At 32.1% G+C, this 21,561-nt stretch overlaps 2 protein-coding genes and 1 long non-coding RNA gene across 8 annotated transcripts; all 3 read right to left on the reverse strand.

Moving 5' to 3' along the window:
- Positions 1 to 1,357: 1,357 nt before the first annotated feature.
- LOC146950260 (uncharacterized) lies at positions 1,358 to 5,062 on the reverse strand. The gene is made up of 6 exons (XR_015027474.1): positions 4,480 to 5,062; positions 4,320 to 4,383; positions 4,080 to 4,120; positions 3,720 to 3,773; positions 2,909 to 2,960; positions 1,358 to 1,652 (listed from the first exon to the last, which is right to left on the reverse strand). It is a non-coding gene; the product is annotated as an uncharacterized LOC146950260 (long non-coding RNA).
- A 3,249-nt stretch (positions 5,063 to 8,311) lies between these two features.
- LOC146950261 (NDR1/HIN1-like protein 1) lies at positions 8,312 to 9,333 on the reverse strand. The gene has a single exon (XM_085746205.1). It carries the CDS (start codon positions 9,193 to 9,195, stop codon positions 8,551 to 8,553), a length of 645 nt encoding a protein of 214 aa, XP_085602331.1. The 5' UTR covers positions 9,196 to 9,333; the 3' UTR covers positions 8,312 to 8,550.
- A 559-nt stretch (positions 9,334 to 9,892) lies between these two features.
- On the reverse strand, positions 9,893 to 17,854 carry LOC146950262 (serine/threonine-protein kinase Nek5-like). 6 transcript variants are annotated; one of them, XM_085746199.1, is made up of 14 exons: positions 17,455 to 17,854; positions 17,290 to 17,356; positions 16,918 to 16,983; positions 15,962 to 16,008; positions 15,804 to 15,849; positions 15,633 to 15,713; positions 15,495 to 15,537; positions 15,351 to 15,400; positions 14,327 to 14,408; positions 14,204 to 14,253; positions 13,018 to 13,091; positions 12,610 to 12,661; positions 11,866 to 12,516; positions 9,893 to 11,774 (listed from the first exon to the last, which is right to left on the reverse strand). In XM_085746199.1, exons 1-14 carry the CDS (start codon positions 17,550 to 17,552, stop codon positions 10,182 to 10,184), a joined length of 3,000 nt encoding a protein of 999 aa, XP_085602325.1. In that variant the 5' UTR covers positions 17,553 to 17,854; the 3' UTR covers positions 9,893 to 10,181. The 6 variants fall into 6 exon arrangements, with proteins under 6 accessions (XP_085602325.1, XP_085602324.1, XP_085602330.1 ...); XM_085746198.1 differs by having other exon boundaries at positions 9,893 to 11,777; XM_085746204.1 differs by having other exon boundaries at positions 15,962 to 16,674.
- Between the last annotated feature and the right edge of the window lie 3,707 nt (positions 17,855 to 21,561).

The following is a 21,561-nucleotide window of genomic DNA, read 5'->3' on the forward strand; positions in this document are numbered from 1 at the left end:
GAAATTCTGTGTTTTGGTGTCGAAAATATAAGAAATACAATAAAAACAATCAAATTCAATCCACTTGAACTCAATCGAACTTAACAAAGTAAAGTGCAAGAACACTTAAAGAAAAAAGGGTAAATTGCATTGATTAAATAAGAGTTGGTACACAGATTCATACATTGCAACTTGTGACTCGTTTCTCGCTTCCATACGGATACTTTGAGTGTAAGTTTGTATGATGGAATTGTGTCCCGTTTTTCCTATGAAAAACTACTATTTATACTAAGTCTAGAAATAACTACACTTCTTTGAAATTCAAACTACAACTGCCACAAGTCGACAGTTTTACTTATTTGAAAACAAACTTAAAATACAAACTGACTTAAAGAATAACCGTTGATAACCACCTTCGAAAACTGCTTTATCGAAGTCTTCTACCATCTTCGAACCCATATTTGCTTTCAATACAACACTCTGTTCGAATCTTCTTTAAATCTAGGTCAACTATACTTTGACCACATTTATTACAGCTAGTAAAATATATTGGCTAACAAGGGGCCAACTATAAAGAAGATTTTTTTTTGAAAACAGACGTATTAAATTTAAGGATAAAATATATTTTTAGTCCCATAAATTATAATTTTTTAGGTTTAGTCCATAAAAAAATTATTCAAATTTGGTCTCAGTTTTTTAAAATTTTACAAAAAAAAAAATGTTTTTAGTCTTGAATTTAATCTATAACAAAAAATTAAGGACTAAAATTAACAAATCTTAGAAACTTAACATAAAAATCGCTATTTTAAAACATTGGGCAAAATGCATTTGAAGAACTCAATTTCATCAATAACTGCATGTTTAATAATAGATTAATAATGTCTTTTCAAATGTAAATAAATAGGTTATTTGCAAGATACTCATTGTCCATTTAATTTGTATACGACTATTGTTGAAAAAGGTTTCTCATTGTTGTTATTGAGACCGAAAATATCAAATCAATGCAAATAAATCTATTAATTTTGTAGTAGTTTTTTTACTTTATTATTTATGCTAATTTTTGCAACTAAATTTGTTTGAGGTAGCTCAATGTTTATTATTTAAGGTAGCCGAAAATAAATACATACCGACTAATTCAAGAATAATATTTTTTTTGGGGTAGCCAAGGCTACCCGTCCTGTATGAAGGGCTACGCCCTTGCCCCCGTGTTTTTGAAGAATAAACAAATTTGGACTTAATAATACCAATATGACCTAGTATTATCCCTTCAATAAGATTAACAAAATTGATACATACATAAAATTAAAACCAATACTGTTTTCGCATATACTAAATAATTGTTATGCTCCTCAATTACCCCTCCTGAGCAAAATCCTAATGAAACCAACTTCAGTTTTCATTAATAAAAACATTGTTCAACCAATAATTTGTAGAAACACCTAATTATTTACAATTGTGATTGATAAATTCATAAAGAGACAAATTATAGTTACTCTTGTCGTGTTCCATATACAACTGACCATCTTCAAAAGAAACATCACATGTGTTGCACCTGTTTTGTTTTGGTTGTTATCATTCAGCTAAAGCACAGACTCATGAGATTCTTTAGGCAACCCAATATAGACAAATATTACCAAACCTTGAGTGAACATATATTCTCTAATCATGAAAATCTGATGCAGAAAAAGAAATTTATGAACTAATTAATAAAAGTTTAAATTAAGAAAAACATAAATTGCTTCTCAATTCAAGAAGACTTGAATAATTAGGACAAACAAACAATACTTTTGACAGAAAATCATGGTTCAAAGAAATCTTTAGCTAAGGATGAGTGTATATGCCCAAAAAGAGAAAATACTAAATAAGATGTCAGCAAAAAATTCAAAGTATCATATAAGTTGTTGAAGCTTATAATTCATTCAATTTAAGAATAAACATATAGAGAACAATGACCAAAACGACATGTAAATCTAAAATCAAGAGATACTGATATCAAATTCCAAATGCCAGTATCCAAAATAGCCGCAACAGGAGACTTAATTCAAGTTATAATGAAATTAACAATATTCTTAAAAATGTGAAATTTGAAATTCAATTTCTTAAATAATGAGTGACATCAAATACATACTACAAATAGACAAACATGGGAATGTAAAAGTATTGGAAAAGACATGGTTTAGTTTGACCCATTATTGTCCCTTTTGTTTTCTGTGTGATATGTGTGATGTAAGCATTTTGTGTGTCAGCGTGTCTTTTAGTGGATATAAGTTTGAATTTCAAAATGATAGTGGAAGAAAAATATGAAATTTGAATGTGTGTTAGTAGTAAGAGTTGTTTTTTAATAATAAAAGAAAATTTAAATTTTAAAATTTGAATGTGCATGTGTTAGTAGTAAGAATTACTTATAAATGATAGTGCATGAGTTTGAATTACCGCATTCGTTCTTCTCATAAAATGGAAACAACTTGGCATTTTTCTCAAATGAATGAATTAAAAATTGCAAACTAATAGACAACAGCCTAAAAGATGTGATTATAATAAACAAAATGAAGATTCTGTTAAGAAGAAGGCAAATTACAAAAACTTAAGTTCAATAAAGCACATCACAAAAATCAATGCTTATTTTCACCACATGTTATGCAGAAACTGAAACCATGTTCAAGAGGAATATAATTTATGCCTTCTATTTATGACATAGTAAATAAGCTTATTAATACACTAATCATGTTCAAGAGGAATATAATTTCATTGAGAGAAACAAAGTGGCAAAATGGTAAACAATTAACTGAATATTAACTACTAATAACTACTATTTTTGGTGTGTGAAACCGTGCTAACCAATAGAACAGCAAGCTAACTTTCATCCATTCTATACACTCTAAATTTTGCACTATACATCTAAGAAATAATAGACATTAATCCAATTTACCTTATTATGCAAAGATAAATTACTTGAGCTGATTGACTAATTCCTACAATGACTGCATGTTTAGCCAAAAATAGAAAGTTATAGCTAGTACCAAAACACCCAAAAAAATAGATTAACAATCCACAACAAATAAATTGCACTGACAAAGCATAAGCAATTTTCTAAATTGGTGTAAATTACAAAATGAGCCTAGATTGATCTAATATACTACTCATGTTCTTGCAAACTTTAAATAACATGCAAACAATTCAGGAGAAAATACAGAAAAGGATTGTGTGTGTCAGCAAGTGTTTTAGTCCATATGTCTTTAAACCTCAAAATTAAAGTACAGGGAAAATTTGAAATTTGCATGTGTCTTGGTAGCAATAATTGTCGAAAAACTCTATTTAGCAACATGTTATCTGAATAAGTGCAAGTCAGTTTTCATTATGGATCATGTGATGTAAGCATTGTGTGTGTGTAAGTCAGCCTGCCTTTTAGTGAATATTTGTTTGAATAACAAAATGATAGTGGAGGGAAATTTTGAAATTTGAAAGTGTTAGTGGCAAGATTTTTTTTTTTAATAATGAAAACTGATAATCAAAAGCATATCTTAAATCATGATATCTTCATAAATTATAAAGAACCATCAAATTAACATCAATAACATAAAAGTCTAGTCAAATCTAATAAGTTGAGTATCATTATCAAATTGAAAGAAACTACAAATAATGACAATCAAATGGGGCTATGTATAAAAATGATTTAATAGAAACAATTAATGGAAGGAACACCAAATGGAAGAACCTACAATAAATTTGGAAGAACTTACAAATAATAACAACCGAATGCTGCTCATGTTAGCAGTAGAGATAAAATCAACCGCCTGCAAATAAAATAATTGAATTGAATATGACTGCAACAAATAAACTCAATAGTATCACATAACTTGGCTGTTAATGCATAAAATAATAATTACTCCTCTTCCATGAGTACCATGTTCACTATAGCAAGTGTTATTGCAACTTTACCACAAACTCATCACAATTAAATTTAATAATTATAAAAGCTATTATTGTAGCAAAGAAAATAAATATAAAAGCTATTATAAAAGGATTTAATTAAGACTGCATATTAACCAACAGTGAACCATTCCAGAATTAAGAAATATGAGATTAGAGAGAGGACTAACCCATTGAAGACCACCAAAAGCATAAAATCGCAATGTTATTGCTGCATAAGAAGTAAAAACATCAGAAATTTTTAACTCTAAAAATCAGACTACAAATAAGAAAAGTTAAAAGGGTAGATAAGTTGCTCAAAGATTTCAAAGTATAGATAAATTAAAAATACCAAATAAAATTGGTTGGTCTCAAAATGCAAAATATAATGGATCTATAAATCTGAAAATGAAAAATGGATGAATCATTACCTCCGTCCAAGAAGTGTGCGTCCTAGCTCATTCTTTCATTATGCAACAGATCCAAAATTCAAAACTACAAACACAAATAGTCAATGCTTAGAGAGATTTATGATACTATTAACAGATCGAAAATGGGTATTTTCGGATGAGAGATAGATAGAGAGAGAACCTGATGATGCTTTGAAACGTCGGAGAGCGAATTCCGACGCGGTGATCAATGGTAGTCTCAAAATTGAACTTGGTAGAATGTATAAATGAATTAGTTGGTTTTGTAGAGGATGAAGAGAGGAAGATGATGGTGGCTTTCTTTTAGTGGGAGGAGGCCGAAATTGATCAAAAATGAAGAAAGAAGGTAGAGGAAAAATGGTGGAATTTTTGTTGTTGTTTTACGTGAGAGAGAAAGAGAATGAGGGAAGAGAGAGTGGTGGTAGGTTTGGCTGTGAGGGATAAAATGAGGAGAAAAGGGAAAGAAGTTTGAAATTAATGAGAGAGAAAGAAAGTAGAAAGTGGTGTTGATTAAGATGTGAGAAAAAGTAGGATGGAAAAGAAGATTTGAATTTTGAATTTTAAATTGAAGAGGGAAAATAATATAAAAGATATTTTAATGTTTGTATTGTGTGAATGCTTAAAATGGCAAAAATAAAATGAGTTTTTAATGATGATGTGGCATTAGGGGGTTGAGAGATTGACACATTGGATTGGGATGCTAAAAAATGTAGGAGGCTTGTATATTATTAAGATTAAGATTAAGATTAAGATTAAGATGCGACTTTGATGGATTGGTTTCAGACAATACCTTATGCGGAAACAGCTTATCATAGTGTTTTAATATAATTTTTTTTGGCCTTTTTAAAAAATAAAACTTTTAGTTGAAATACATAAATAAGAAATTATCTTTAGAGACATAAAGTAATTTATCTTTATTATATACAATCCAATACTTATATTCAAATGTCCTTCACAAAATATTTATACTCAAATAAACACACATTAAATAAGAAAACGTGGTGATTCAAGTTTAGATTTTTTCTAATTTTTAAACAATTTGTTCTTAACCACTAGTCTTTGATCGGACGACTCACATACCTTTCAGCATCTTGCCGTTATAGCATGAATTATGCTTCCCCTAAAGTAGCTGTTCGTCTTGGCTTTTAATAACTTGGTTGTTTACTTGCCATCGAACAAATGGATAGTGAATATGTCAAGTGTGGATCGAAAGAGATAATAACTAAACATGTGCATAGAGTCGTACATTCATACCATGTAAAATGACAAACAAGACATTGATTGATTATGATGCGGTAGCAATTGTGTGATACCTTTTCTAAACCGAAGTCGAACGTTGATCAAAGCTATTAACACAAAAGTCAAATAACCAAATCGTTAAATATATTCATTTCGTACAAGATAGCTGCATAAAGATGAAAAATACAAAGAAGAGATATGCGGAAAATGACACATCAAATCAAGCAAGTCGAAAACCGCGTGAATTAAATGGTATAATTCCACATCCACGTTGTAAATGGAGGGTGTATTTATTATTTTTAATAATTCCAATTTTGATTCACTGATTTGGTCTCTTTAAACTTAGTTTCTTGGTTGCCTGCTTAACTATAAATTATTTTTTTTGTTGAGGGAGACTTAAAATTGGTCATATGATAATTTTTATTGACGATGACACATGACATGACATAATGTTTTTTTTTTACAAAAACAAAATGATATTCATTCATTCAAATTGATAGAATACATCAAATATAAACATAGTTAAAAACGTAAAGGATGAATATGTGAACAAGTTCACATCACCTCACATCACCCAAGTTAATAACATACAACGGCAAAATGCCTACAAAAATATGATAAAATCTAAGTGTCCGAAATACCCATGCTTCCGGATCTGCAACGTTGACATACAAATCATTGATTGAATTTGTAATTGACTGATGTAGATCTTTCAATTTTCAATATGAACTAAACAAACACCGCGACAAGACGCAAATCAAACGCCGCACAAGACGACAAACAACACTGCACTTAGACGACGAAATCACAAAAACACAAACGGAAAAACTTGATATATGTCAAAAACATTTATTTCGATTGAAAGAAAATGAGAAAAAAGATGTAGATAGGTGATTTTAGAATAAAGAATGACCTAAAACCACTCATCATCGATGAACGAAGGAGAAATAAAGTTTAGAGAGAAGTTTGAGTTTCTCTCACCAGAAAGCTTCGATTATGATATAAGGACCAAAAATTTGTTTGACATGACATAATGCTGTAAATTATAAATCCACTAGAATGATTTTAGGTCCAAAATTTTGAACGGGAACCGAATAAAAGGAATTTAAAGGAGAAGATTAATTCTGTTAGCGAATAAAAATAAGGATTAAATCCCTAAAAAAAAGATTAAAAATAAGTTTCTGATCCATATAAATATCTTCAATTTTTTTTTTGGTACAATCTTCAATTTTATTTTTAATCCACCTAATTCAACAAGTTTTGGTTTCCGAAATGTTTGTCCGTAGCTCAATTGATTTGAACTAAAGTAAAAGGTGCTGGAGGTTAAGAAATGAACTTTATATTTTTTTTTATAAGATCAAATTGAGTTGCACAATTTTTATCAATCAATCCAATACGAGACTTCATTTTTTTTTAAATGATCAGTTGTAGTTTTTTAACAAAATAAAATCAAGTCATCTTACTAACAATGGATTGGTCCAAATGATAAGGGACAAGAGGAAACTATAGGCCATTTGTTTTCAGGAGACAAGTCATGTTAAGAAATACTAATTTTTAAGATGGATGATACCATTTTGTGGACAAGAGGAACTATAGACCATTTGTTTTTAGGCTGTCGTATTTTTGAAAGTTTATGGAGTCTTGTTGGGCAATGGATGGACATAACCTCAATAAATTCCACAGTTGTTTGATCGTGTTTTGCATCTTAGCTCTTTGTGTGGATGTTCCAAGAAAATAAGGTCTCCAATGCCTATTATTTGATTAGCTACGGTTTGAGTTATTTAGTGTGAGAGAAAATTTCAACTGTTTCAGTAAAAAGAAGAGACTCCGACCAAGCTGCTGAATAGAGTTAAGTTACTAACATTTTGGTGGATTACGACAAATAAAACCTAGTTTTATTATTGATATTAACCATTGGTGAGTTCACCTCTGATATATATGCAGGGTTTGTTAACTTAGACCAACAAAAAATATAAAGGTTCAAGTTAGCAAAAGTGAATATTTTTATTTGAATAAAAATGCCCTTCATCTTTATTATTTAAAACTAATATATAGCTTGAGAGTTACTTTAATAATTTTTATTAAAACACATTTGATAACTTGCACCAATTTACTAACTTAGACTCCCTTTTATTTTATAACAAATAGTTTGAGGGATAATTTACTAAACTATCCCTTACTTTAAATTGGTTTACACTAGTGGATATTGGTTTTTTTGTCCAAATAAAAAGGTGCAATTTTGCTAACTTGAACCTTCATATTTTTTGTTGCTCTAAGTTAGCAAACTTTTATATATATATATATATATATATATATATATATATATATATATTCCATTTTTACTTGTTAAAAAAACAAAGAATAAATGTTAATTTTTTTACACAAATATCCCATTAAATCTCATAATAGAAAATATTTATAATTTAGAATATAATTTTTTTGACCAAATAATTTAGAATATAATATTACGAAACATTATTAAGGAGGAAATAGGAAAGAAGCAAACATATACATTTAAAATTCTAATCATATTTTAGCAACACAATCCTATAATATATAAAGATTCACCAAAAAATTCTTATAATACTTCAACACGTTAATAATAAAATATGATGATTCCAACACATGCATACCATCTTTCACAAAAAAAAAAAAAAAAAATGCACACCAAGGGAGTAAAGGAAACAAACAAACATATTTGATTTGATATGCAGCCTGTTGATGGGACCAACATTGTACTCATGATACTCATAATATTGGATGTGGCAAGAGAGGTTAAATCTTATCTTATTAAAAAGAAAAATTAACTGGGAATAAACAACCATAACACAACATCATCAACAAACAGGATCCCCACCATCATCGTACGTTTCTCTTCTTATTGTCCTGCAAGCATGTTGGTGATTTTTTTTATCTAATCGTAATTGGGTTACTGCAAAAACTACTACTACTACTACAGAATGTGTACAGAAGAATATTCTTCTTTCACCTCCACCTAGCTTTCAGCGTGGCACTCCTTCCCAATACCTAGGAGCTTACCCGTTTTCTTTTTGGGAACAAATCCAACATCGAGATTACCACAATAAATGTCCACGAACTTTTCCCTACTTGGCCATATTCCAGCTTCAAATACAATTCTAGCCAACATTTTCACATCAAAGTTCACTATCCCTTTATTCCAATCATTAACCAAATCATGAGACACCACCTTATAAGCTGATTTGGTGGAAGAATTCCTTAAGCTAAACTTAATCTTCACATCTTTGTCACTTGACTTCTTCAAGTAAATGGGTTGCAGCACAATAGCCCCAGAGAGGCCGTCCGATCCATAAAATACTGAGACAGAGAAACGATCAACTCTCATTTCTATCTTTTTGTTTGGGTTTGTTATGTTTAGTTCAACCTCGAACATGCCTTTTAGCTCTGAATCAGAGACGGTGAAGTTGGACACAGAGATTGAGCTGACTCGAAAATGAGGTTTATGGGGGTCCATGACATTCCAAGCTATAGCGATGATGACAGTTAAAGTAAGAAAGAGTAAAATGAATGTCCAGGTAAGTCGACGGACTACACCGAGAGTAGAGGACCCCGGTGTCCTAGAAGAAGCATTGGTGCTGGTATGAGGAGGCTGAGGCTCCATATGTAGATTTTGGAATGAAGTAGGGTATGTGGCAGGAGTTATGCTATAGCTAGTAGTATTTTGGAACACAGCTTTTAGTATTGTCTCTCTTTAGCAACAATCTTATAATAGAAGGTGAAGGGGGTAGTTGCAAAAGGTGAGGTGTGTGTGTGTATATATATATTTATAATTTTATATATTGTAGTAACTATGAAGAGGTGGCAATTCTGACGTATAAATTGGTATACTTTAAACTAAGTAGAAGCAGCTTCCACGAAGCATCTTGGAAATAAACATGAATACGAGAAGCTAGCATTAAGAGGAATTACACGTATATGCATACATATACATATGAATAAAGATAACAGTGGATTACCAATCTGCCAATAAGAAAAGAGCATGCTTCTTTAATACAGGTGAATGTCTCTATCGTTAAGACCTCCTGTCTGTTTTGTTCTATTTATGGATGGATGATTTCATTAATTATTTATTTACGAATCATCCATTCCTAGTTTCTAGTTGCTAGTTTAAGTATGGTTTCTGACTTTCTGTGTCATTATATATTGCTTATTTTATTTTTCCTTCTGATTTTTGGTATATTCCAAGATTGGAGAATATTGAAGTGTACATCAACCGTCAACTATGTTTGGCCCCATAGCATATACCGTATACAATTAATTGTAAGTTGGTCCATCGGGTTCAAATCCGAGTCACCACATTTCACCATATTCATGTGTGTGTTTATTTGAGTATGTGTGAGCCATTAGGCCAATCGCAACAAATTAAAAATACAATTAACTGTGAGTTTATCTGTTAGTTTGAATTGTTACTATTTACAGCATCATAAAGGCACTGAAGAATGAGTAAAAAAAAAAATGAGAGAAAAAACGATAAAACCTGTTTGTTCTCTTAATTCAAGTGGCACTTGAAAAGCTATGTACCAAAAACAAAACAAGAAAAGACATCAAAGTCAAGTAAACATTCCAACCAAGAATAAAGAAACCTTACTAACTACGTCCCCTACTTTCCTCAACCATCAATCCTTTTAGACTCTTGGCCAACCAAATAGCTGTCTCCCTTGAGGAGACCTTACCTTTTCCAAAGGGCTTGAGAACAACTGCAAGTTCCTCCAATCTATTTTGCTGCAGCAAATCTGCAGACAATTCTAACAGCCCTTCAAGTGCATCCGCTCTCTGTTTGGAAGATTTAACATCCAATGATTCCTTTTCTGGCATTTCCTCTTCAGCTGTAGGAAGGCTATATTTGTTATATTTAGCGAAATCAGGGTTTCTCGCATCTTGCTCTTCAACGCCAGGATGTTCAGAAATACTTGACTTGAAGCTCAAGTTTCTGATTTCCAAATTATCAATAGTATTTGAGTTCAAGCTATTAACTTCAGAGCAATTTGAAGATTTAAGGGACAAAGGAGTTCCCACATTTCTCATTTCTAAATCATCCTTTACAACGTTGATGAGTGTACCAACATCTACGTTTGTAACTCCCTTCTCAGTTGATTCCATTACTGGAAGATCACTCCCTACCCGGTAACTGCTATGGCGTATAACATGGATGACATCATCGAGAGCTCGGGGAAGATGGCCAGAAGCTGGTCTTTCTGTTGCTAGATTCTGTAAAACCATTCCCTTCTCTTCTTGTAAAACTTTCTGCCTTGAAATTTTAGTAGATATATTCACAGGAGCAATTTCAGCCACTGAGGACACTCTTTCCCTCACCATGAATTTGTCATCACCAGTTGAGATGCACATAAGCTTTGGCAGGCTAACTTTATGAGGCCTATTATTTGGCAAGCTTTCTGGACTAACTTCACAAACTGACTTTTTTCCAGAAATGGAAAGTGAATGTTTGAGAGAATTGATTGAAGCCATTTCCTTACAAAAATCTTGAAGGTCTTTGATTTCTTGTGTGACTTTGGCAGACGGAACATCGCACTCACCGGAATCAGATGTAGTTGTTTGATTTATAAGAAAACTATCATACATCACTGAGTGATCCAGAGTTAACCTGGGACTTACTTTCTCATTACGAGTTATGGTATTCTGAAAAGTTGGTGTAAACGGAGAGGATTCGCCAGAAATATTTTCATCAGGTCCACTACTGTTGGCACGTGATCCCACAATTTCAGTGTGATTAAAACTCCCATGTTCAGGGGGTGTTGGTTCACTCAAGTCAATAAAAGTGTTTGCAAAGTCAAAAAGTTCAAATCCTTGAACAGAGACTGAAGATGAAACAGAATTGTTGCTGGTTGTTTGCATTCCTTTGGTACTACTTTCAAAAGCCTTCAAAGGCTCTCTAGAAACATGTGGCAGATGACCGTTAGGCAACCGATGATGTCTCATCTTAGCCTCCTGGGCTATTTTATTTGTATCTAACCTTTCTTTATCATTTGCTGCATTTGGCATATCATGCCCGGCTTGCTTATTGCGTCCCAGAAATGAGGGTGGCTTAAGTAGGCTTGGAGGAGTCTTTTGTTTTGGCTGTGCAGAAACTTCAGGTTCTGCTACTACTTGTTTGATAGGACCACATGGTGGTGTCACCTTATGTCGAGGTTTAGTTTTTGGTGTAGGTTCTATCATCGGTAACTGCTATCATGGATAAATACACAAGAAATAAGTTTCAGTGTCATAGGGAGATCATTATAATAACAAATATATCATTCTAATGGTAATGTACCTGATGTTTTGAAGTATGTGATCCCTGGATTCGTTTTGCAGAATGAAGGGTTGCTTTTGAAGGTGCTAAAGTTGGCACCTCTACATTAGGCTTCAAACCATTAACACCGAAATCTGATTTCGGAAATTTACACAAGGTCTCTGTATTAATTTTCTGTGTTGATATACCACCAGCCTTCATCAGACTCCCTCTCATTGGAGAACTCATCTCTTTAACCTTTTCATGTTTTGGTCCCATCTTTGCATTCTTAACTATCCTTGCTTGCTTAGATCCAACATTAGATTTGTGTTCAAGGTGAGTTTGCTTCCTAACCTCCTGTTTATCTGTTTTGGCATTGACATTGCTAGAGCTATTTCTTTCTCTACAGGGCATGATAAGGTCAGTGATTTTGTCACCAATCGATGACAGGTCTACCTCAGTGATTTTGTCATCACCCTTTGGTGCTGCTTTTGAAACGTTTCTCTTATTTGACATCAAACCACCTTTTTCACTACACAAACTATTACTTTTTTCACTTTCTGCCATGGTTTTTCGAGGAACATGAACAGCAAAAATTGGCTTTTCAGGAGAAGAGGCTGATGGAGAACAGAGAGATGAACAATATTGATGAACATAAGGCTGCAAATAAGGGTGCTTTAAGATATCGGATGCCTGTGTAATACATAAATGAAAGTTTTCAGGATATGTACTGATGGGAAACTTGTTTCACAATGAAAATAATGTTAGTCTTTGAGAGAGACTTACTGTTGGACGATGCTCGGGGTTTTTCCTCAACATGCCTTTTATCAGTGTTTTCCTGTGTGTATGGATTTAAAGTAAGATTTCCAGTACACATACATGCACAAAGAGAAAAGTAAAAAGAAAACAATTTTTTATGTGGCTCCGATAGTTATCAACATCATGCTCATTGATGATGCTTACCGGACACCAATGACATTTCTTACAGTAAACAAAATTTGAAGTGGTGCAACAAATGCAGTGTGTAACTGTGCCGTAAAGTTCACCCACACAAACACGCGCGTCTATACTAGTAATTGTATATCTTTCTGCCATACCTATTTGACTTCAACGGGTAGTCTGAACTCAAGTGATTACTAACTTTCTATTAACAAATGATCTTAGATGATAAGCTTCGAAAAAGTAGAAACTTACAAGGATGGAGAATAACAGGGAGGCAAAGTACCAATAGAGGAACGGTTGATCTTGCTTATCAATCCATCCAAATCCTGAAAAAGTACCATTTTTATCAAGAAAAAGGAACCATGATAAGATACCTCCACATACATAAATATCCATACAATAGAGTCGAAAATCACAAAAACTTTCATCATGTACTGATGGGAAATCAATCACAAAGCATAACCAACTGAAAATCACCAGCAACTCTATTAAAAAAGTTCTGAAAATGGAAGCAAACTCAATGTTAGGCAGTACCCCCACCCTTAACAAACAGCAGTTAAGTTTACTTACAAAGCCAACAAAAATTTAGAACTCAGTCATAGATTATCAGAAAAGCAGCCAAAAAATAGGTCAGAATGAGGATTCTGGAAAATGGTAGCTTGGTATAATTTTGAAAGCTGGTAGCTTTGCAAAATACTGCATTAATCTGGATAGCAGCCTAATTCAATTATGCATAAATTTTCTAGTTTTATTCCTTTAGACCATTTACACAAACAGATACCATGTCTTTTTTGCTGGACAAAATCTTAAATTTGCTAATTTTGGATCCTGAAATGAGATATCACTTTCAGATTTAACTTGAGGATAACACCAAGAACAACCAAGTCTTATCCCACTAAGTGGAGTCGGTTGCATGGTCAAATTACGCCATAAAGATTACCATAAAAATAATTCATATCAACCCTCCAACCCCCCCCAACAAATCCCTCCTCCAATACAATTTTTTAGTTCCCCCAAATGAGGAGGGTTTTGTATTATTAAGAAAAGTTAACCCCCAATGCCCTCCCCTCCCTTTTTCCTCTATTTCTTCCACTTGCTCATTCCTTTTTTCCCAAGCCTTCCCCGCCAAACTCGCAAACAAAGCCTAAAGATTACAAAATATTCATATAAAGTTAAAAAAAAAACTATGGGAACTCTCAATGTAACAATGTTATATAATTTTATTCCTTCTTGACCATTTATGCAAATTAATACCTTACCTTTTCTGTTGCATCGAAATGCTACTTTACTGACTTAAATGAAGAAATGAAAAATATTCATGCATGACTTACTGATAGTGCAATGAATGAATGACTATATTATGGCATATCTGTTATTATAGTATATTACGGCATATCTATACCTATTAAGTATCAAGTGAGAATAGAGGAAATCTTACAAAAGCTTTGAAAGCAGGGCGGTGAGCAGCCATCTCATATATACAACACCCTGAACATATAAAAAGGTATTTATACTGTATCATAACCAATATCAGATAGTCGTCGAAAAATAAAAAAATTACCTAGGGACCAAATATCAGATTTGAATCCATAAGGAATATCTGTAAGCAGTTCAGGGCACATATAGTTGGGAGTTCCTACAACCTGTTACAAATATTTACAACAATTAGTCAATTCCACAATCAGTGATTGTACTGTATGCAATAAATGCAATACTGATTATATAGCTTAACAAGATGGTACAATTGTCATTATCAACTTCAAGTAGCTCGGAATTATTAAAAGTTGGATTCGATCCTTACAAAATATGAGCAATAATGAAAACAAAAAGTACATTATAACATAGTCTTCTAGCAGAATCAGATCTAAGTAGAAACTATAAACTGACACAAGTTATAGGTGCCAAACACCGCCCTTATTAAACTAACATACACCTACCTTCAATACATAACTTAGACGGTTTTAAGTGTTGCTGTGATCAACCCAAAAGAGAAAAAATATATTCATAGGATAACAAAAAGTAAAAATAAAGGAAAAAGTGGAAGCATTTGAAAATATTTAGTTATAAGCAGGAGGAAGTTATTATAAGGATTTCAAGGCTATGTATTAGTCTTTTGTTCAGTTATAATTGTTTAAAACAAAATTTTATATTTTTTGTATTGAAAAAATAACTGATTAGGCTTAGTTCTTTTCAGCAGCTATAACATAGATACCATTTTGGTCTAATATGAGATGTTGTGCTGAGAGTCCAGATTTAATAGCAGAACAGTAGCAATAAAATGAGCAACAAGGTGTGCAGGAACATTTCATCCGGACAATGTGAAGATTGAAAACATAATGACAAGGTGAGAGAGAAAAAAATGGGGAAGTGTGAACAATGTGAAGATTGAAAACCCTAAAATCATCATAACTCTGCTCCAGCTCTTCTCTCTAAAAGGTGTAAGCAATTAGGATTCATCAATACATTCAATACTAAGGAAAATGGTCAGAACAAATTTAGCTTGAACCCTTGGATTCATAGAAGAAGCAACAAGCTTATAAAAAATATAAAAGAAGAAATCAACAAGTTCCCAATTTCACACGTACCGAAGAAGTTAAATCGTCTGCTTTTAGTGTCTTAGCAAGCCCAAAATCCCCTATGTAAATATCAGAAAATTACAAACAAATTAAGGATGAAGAATTAATCAGTCATATATCTCAAATGTAATAAAAAATGGTGTATGAACTGACCTAAGCGAACATCATGATCCTTGGTAAGAAAGATGTTAGAACACTGTCATCAAAGTTTGACAAAATTTAACCAGGTACATTCTTAAGTGGAATTTAAAAAGAATAAAAGTCCATGAAGTTTCTTTATCCATGTAATACCTTTAGGTCACGGTGCAAAACAAAATTTGAATGCAGGTATTCTACTGCCAACAGTAATTGAGTAACCCATTTGCAGAGTTTCTGAGCAATGTCAAACAATTTCAATGTGAGCAACCAAAATATTTAACAAAAATACAAAATTTAAGACAGTCAAAGTATAAACAAGAATACCTCTTCAGGAAAGTAAGCCCCATTTGATTTTTTCATCAATGCTGCTCTGAAAAGATTTGAAGAGAAAACAAACATAATGAATTTTAAACAATCAAGTTTTTGGGCTCATAAAATTTTACATGGAACCGAGTTAGTACAGGTATTATCCGAAGACTCACATGTCTCCACCTTCACAGTATCCAGTAACAATGCAAACATAGCAACCCTACAATAAAAGTAAAACAATCAAAAACTTAGATGAAAAGGAATCAAACAATCACAAACTTACCATGCAAACTATTTCTAGATTACAACAGAGAGAGTACAACACAAAAAGAACATAACAAATTGTTAAAGTACGCTAGAACAAGCTAATGATACAAGTGATTTTGATCGTTTTGAAATTGAGGTGGAAGAGATATAAATTGTGTTTTAATATTTTTACTATGAAAGCTTAAACTTAGGACAAATTTCTTAGTTCAATGCAATAACTTCTTTTATCACTCTTAATCAAACTGAAGTTTGGATGGAAAACAATTTTGACTTGCAATCAAACGCTTGTATGTTAACTAAAATTTAGCATAATTTTAACAATCAATTTTGACTTTCAACCAAACAGTTGTATCAATCAAACTGAAGTTTGGAAGCAAAATGCTGTATGTTTTGTATTCCTCTGTTTCATATTCTGTGTTTTGTATACACTTTCTAAAAAAAGCATCAATTTTACTCATTTTTATGATAAAATAACCTTTATTTGCCAAAATTATTTTTATTATTAGAATAGTCAGCATTGTTTTTAGGTAAAATGAGATATTAGGTAAAAATAGTTAATAATGCATAGTTAATTTAAAAAGAACTAGTTGTTGGAGGTTCGATCCTCGGCACCCTGAACCTAAAAAAAGAAAATTAATACTATGAGACAAGCAAATATAGTACTATAACTTTCCCTAATTATAAACAACTTTTAAAAGGAAAAAAAATATTTGTCTCTTAGTTTCATTTCGAATCACTAAATATAGACCCTAAAATCCATGTTTACATATCTAATGTTAAACCAAAAAGTCAAACATCTTCACAATCCAGTATGAAAACAAAGATACACACATAAAGTAAAGAATCTAGTGGTGTATCTCACCTTCTCAACCCAAGCTTCCTTGAATTCAACAATGTAAGGATGCTTAATTCTCGCAATTAGAGCCATCTACAAATACAATTCCCAAAATCAACTACACCACTTCATATAAACAAGCTATGAAGCACAAACACCTATCACTAAAGAGACAGTCACACGTCATCACAAATAATAATTTGAGAAAATAACATAATTCAATGTAATTACAGAGTGGTCATATACAGACACATCACTGACTAATGCATTTGATCAATTCAATGTAATTAGACAATATCAGATACTGATACCGACACGTGTCGGACACCGAATACACATTTGATCAGAAGTATAAGTGATAGTAAGCAAGAAACTACCAAAACAAAATGTAATTACTACCTCTTGATGAGCAGATCTTCTACACCGTTCCGTTTGCCTTGCAAGCCTAATTTTCTTCAACACGTATCTGCAACAACAACAAATCAACGAAAACGAAGCTTAACTTCAATTCTCAAATTCAAATAAAAAACTTAACACAAAACGCAAATGGCGTGAACACATTACCGTTTCTTCTCCACCTTGTGATTAACGAGAATTGCAGCACCAAATGCACCGCGACCGATCTGCTCCATGATCTCATACTGATCCATCTTAGACATCATTGCAAATGCGAAAATGTAGATATCAAACGCAAATTGAATTTCAAAGCATTGTAACGGTTTTCGTTTTCTTCTTCTACTACATTGCTTTTGAAAGAAACCGTTTGAGAAATGAATGAACGTTTTGTGGTTATACTCAACTGTTTCTCACTCTCACGCTGGCAATGATGATTAATTATGTTGGTTGTGGTAAAAGTTGTAGTGTAAACAGTGTACTAATTAATTAGTGGAGTAATTGCGTTGATTACGGTTTGATTTTTTTGAATTCAAGAAGAAGAAGAAGAAGTGGTTTCTCACTCTAAGATGAAGAGAGAGAAAGTAAGAGGGAAATGGTTTATTTATGGTTAGAGGGAGGATACACCGACAGCTGGTCTTTCAACTGCCTCCTACGTTTCAATTTTGGGTCTTGCTAACAAGTGTCCTAATGACATTGTTTAAGGAACCAAAAAAAAGAAACTATGTCTTGAAAATACAAGTTAAGCACTTTTTAAAGTCATAACCGTACAATTTTCAATGCAAAAATTACTACTTTTAGATGCTTAAACAATGCCATTAGGGCACTTGTTAGCATTTTCCTTCAATTTTTGGTCTTTATTATTTCTACTTTCTTTCATTTTCATATTTACGTAACTTTTTGATAAAAAAAAAAAAAAACTTTTTGATAAATCAAAACTATAATTCAATTAAAATGTTGAACTCTTCAAACAATTTTTTCTTGTGAAGTAGCTTAGTAATAGAGTTCACACATTTTAAATGTAAAAAAATATAATGTCATAGAATGTCTGAGTTCGAACTCCGACTATTGTATGTATTATGCAACGTTTCTATAAACTGAGTTAAAGCCAGAAGGACTACAACAAATATATTTTCATACACACACATAGATATTTGGACAACTGATCATTTCATCGTTACATCTTTGATCAAAGCATATAAAAAAATATTTGTTGAAAGAAATTAGTTCCTTAAATGTATCTTTATTAAAAAAAAATATCCTTAAATGAATTTCATTTACTTATGAATCTCATGTAATAAAAATAAAAATTAATGGAGTACGCCCTAAAGTTAAAATAATTAGTGAGGATACATTGTTTTACAAAGAAAAATTAAAAAATTACAACTATCTTTTTTTCTTAATTCGTTAATTGTACAATTAAAATGTCTATTAATAGTGATTTTAAATTAGTGTGTATCTAGTACTGTTAATCACTGAAATGGAAGTCATCGTGAACTTAACTCAATTGATAGAGATAATGCATAATATATGCAAGGTCCATATTCAAACTCGGAAAAAAAATCACTCAAATGGAACATGTCAATTAGTCAAATTATGACCAGGAAGTTAGAAGGAAAACAAGAATCGGAATTAATAAAACTACCTAGAAAGTAACTTTATGGTGTACTCGGTTGAGTAAAGAAAGTGGCAAGTGTGAAAAATGTGAGAAAGATTATGAAAAGTGACTTTTTTTAGTCAATCGATTATGAAAAAAAAAAAAAATAGGTATGAGATGTGTTGTTTGATTAGATTTTTTTAAGGGCATTGTTTGATTGGATAAAAAGTGTGAAGAGGAAAGGAAAATATAATCACTGAAAAATAATCGTAATTAAGAAAATTTATATAAAGTCATTTTAGTTTTAGATAAAGTCATTTTTTGAAAATTTGTATAATCATTGCATTAAAAATTGAAATATTGGATTTTTTTATAGAATAATTTCTTATTTTGAAATCTTTAAAGAGTGTTCCGGTCCCCGAGACACTCGTTAACAAGAGTCTGATTTTTAATCCAAGATCACACGAAAAACTTCACCAAACCAATAAGAAGACTTTAAAGTCTGTCTTGATTACTAAAAATAGTTTGATTATGTTGCGTTCAAATCACCCACAAACAAGCAAACCATATCGAGTGAAGACACTTCATCACATTTTTCCATAGAAAACCAAACCTACAAATTGAGTAACCTCACTAGAGCTTTTGTTTGACAAAGCACAATTAATGGTTTAGCCAAAACAAAACATCTGCCCATAACTTACTAGCTACACGACAATCAAAAAACAAATGACTAGATGTTTCATTTGTGATACATTTGTCCAAACACAAAGGGGTTGCTATATTACAGACACCCCTACGAGACAAGTTATCAGTAGTTAGAAGACGATCATTTAACAATATCCAAATAAAGAGAAACACCTTCAACGGAACCAAATTATTTCAAGAAATCTTATACAATATAGAATCTAATATTAAATCGAACCTAGAGATCAGATTATAAGCTTCTTAAGTGAGTATATGTCATCGAGATTGATATCTAATTGTCAAACATCCTCCACATCATCCTAAAAAGAAACATTAGCTAATAGGATCATACATCCATCAACTAAATCTTCCTCCCAAACAAACAAAACTCTTCCCCAACTCTAGCCCCTTCCTCCAAACCACTTGAAAACACCACGTCCTTCACTCAAACATTTTGATCAACTAAAAGATTGAATAACCTACTAAAGTGATCCTTGAACTCCTCCCCACCCATCCAAGACTCAACCCAAAACAAAGTATAGCACCCGTTCTATTTTCTTCAACATATTCTTACAAAATCATCTCCTTCCACACCCTTCATCACCCTTCTCAATACAACAAATATATATCTACCGCCACGAGTCTCTTCTTCGTTTTTACTCATCAACTCAATTAAAAGTCTATATTTCTTAACCAAAACTTCATGCCAAATATGTTATTTTTCACTCCTTAACCTTTAACACCACTTCCCTAAGAGAGCTAGATTAAAAGCTCTTGAATTTCTCACCCCTAACCCACCTTTTTCTTTTCATTAACACACTTTGCCCCAATGAATCTTATGACTCTCCTCACTCCTGTAAATAAAAAGGCAAATGTTAACTTGTGCCCTCAAGGCACAAGTTAATGATTCAAATATAGAAAAAATTTATTGAAATGTGTGCATTGCATTTAATATTTAACTTTTTAATCATTTAAATGCACAAAATTTTAGAGAAAGTTTCTTCTTTTAGGTTTCTTAACATGTGCCCCAAGGGCACAAGTTAACACTATCCAAATAAAAATGATCTAAATAAGGACTTAATTATAGATATTGTACCCGGAGGAGCTTTGAAAAAGGAGACTCGTTGTTATCAAACTTGGTCTCTTAAGCTATTTAAGATTTTAATTTTTGTCCCACAATTAATTATTATTACATTTAAGTCCCTTAACTGCATTTATGTTAGTCAAATTGGTCTCTTTCCATTAATTTTTAACCTCAGTGTCCTCTCATAGTTAGTGTGAGTCAATTTTGCGGGAGTGTTTGATTGGTTATAATGTCTTGCATCTTCACTTAGACAACCTCGATTCCAAACTTTCACAATGCATCCAATCTCATAGTTAGTGTGACTTTTATTTAAATTTAAAAATACCATAAATCATCTCGTTTACATGAGAGCAATAAAATCCATAACTTGGATTCCAAACTGTTGGTTTTTTTTTTTTTGCCTTCAACAAAAACTACTTTGGAGAAAATTAGAAAAGCCTATGAGAGAAGTACAACAAATGCCTATGAGAGATGTACATCTAGTTATAGTGCCTTCTTAATGTAAAGAAAATAATTGGTGTACACCTCTTGAGCGTGTACACACCTTATAAAGAAGAAACAAAAAAAAAATGATATGATAAGCTTGTGATATGATGGTAAAAAAAAGTGTTTAATGAGTGCAGGAAAATAAAGGTGTCTATTCATCATCGTGGTTAACGCAAAAAAGGATGAAAACACAAGAGACCTAAATTGTTCAATAAAAGTGAGGGATGGGGACTCACGATATCTAAGAGGATAAAAAGGTCATTACACCTCAATTATAGTAAGGTGTGGAACTAATGACCGAGTTACAAAAGGTAATTCTACCTACTAAGCTTAAACAATGTTGTTTCCAACCATTAAGTTTATTTTGGATCTTGTTGACGAGAAATTCGGTCTTGAACACAAACTCAAATCAAATTTATTTGGGCAC

The sequence above is a fragment of the Medicago sativa genome, chromosome 2, assembly GCF_051527215.1.
Source record: "Medicago sativa cultivar Bolivia chromosome 2, Bolivia_mono, whole genome shotgun sequence".
NCBI lineage: Eukaryota > Viridiplantae > Streptophyta > Magnoliopsida > Fabales > Fabaceae > Medicago > Medicago sativa.

Bases quoted from the DNA above. Each gene is read 5' to 3' on its own strand.
- LOC146950262 (XM_085746198.1), bottom strand. From the start codon at position 17,552: ATGATGTCTAAGATGGATCAGTATGAGATCATGGAGCAGATCGGTCGC. The intron at 14,254-14,326 runs GTAATTTTTTTA...TTATATGTTCAG, and splicing joins ATCTGATATTTGGTCCCTAG to GGTGTTGTATATATGAGATG. The intron at 12,662-13,017 runs GTAAGTTTCTAC...CCATACACACAG, and splicing joins CCCTGTTATTCTCCATCCTT to GAAAACACTGATAAAAGGCA.
- LOC146950261 (XM_085746205.1), bottom strand. From the start codon at position 9,195: ATGGAGCCTCAGCCTCCTCATACCAGCACCAATGCTTCTTCTAGGACA.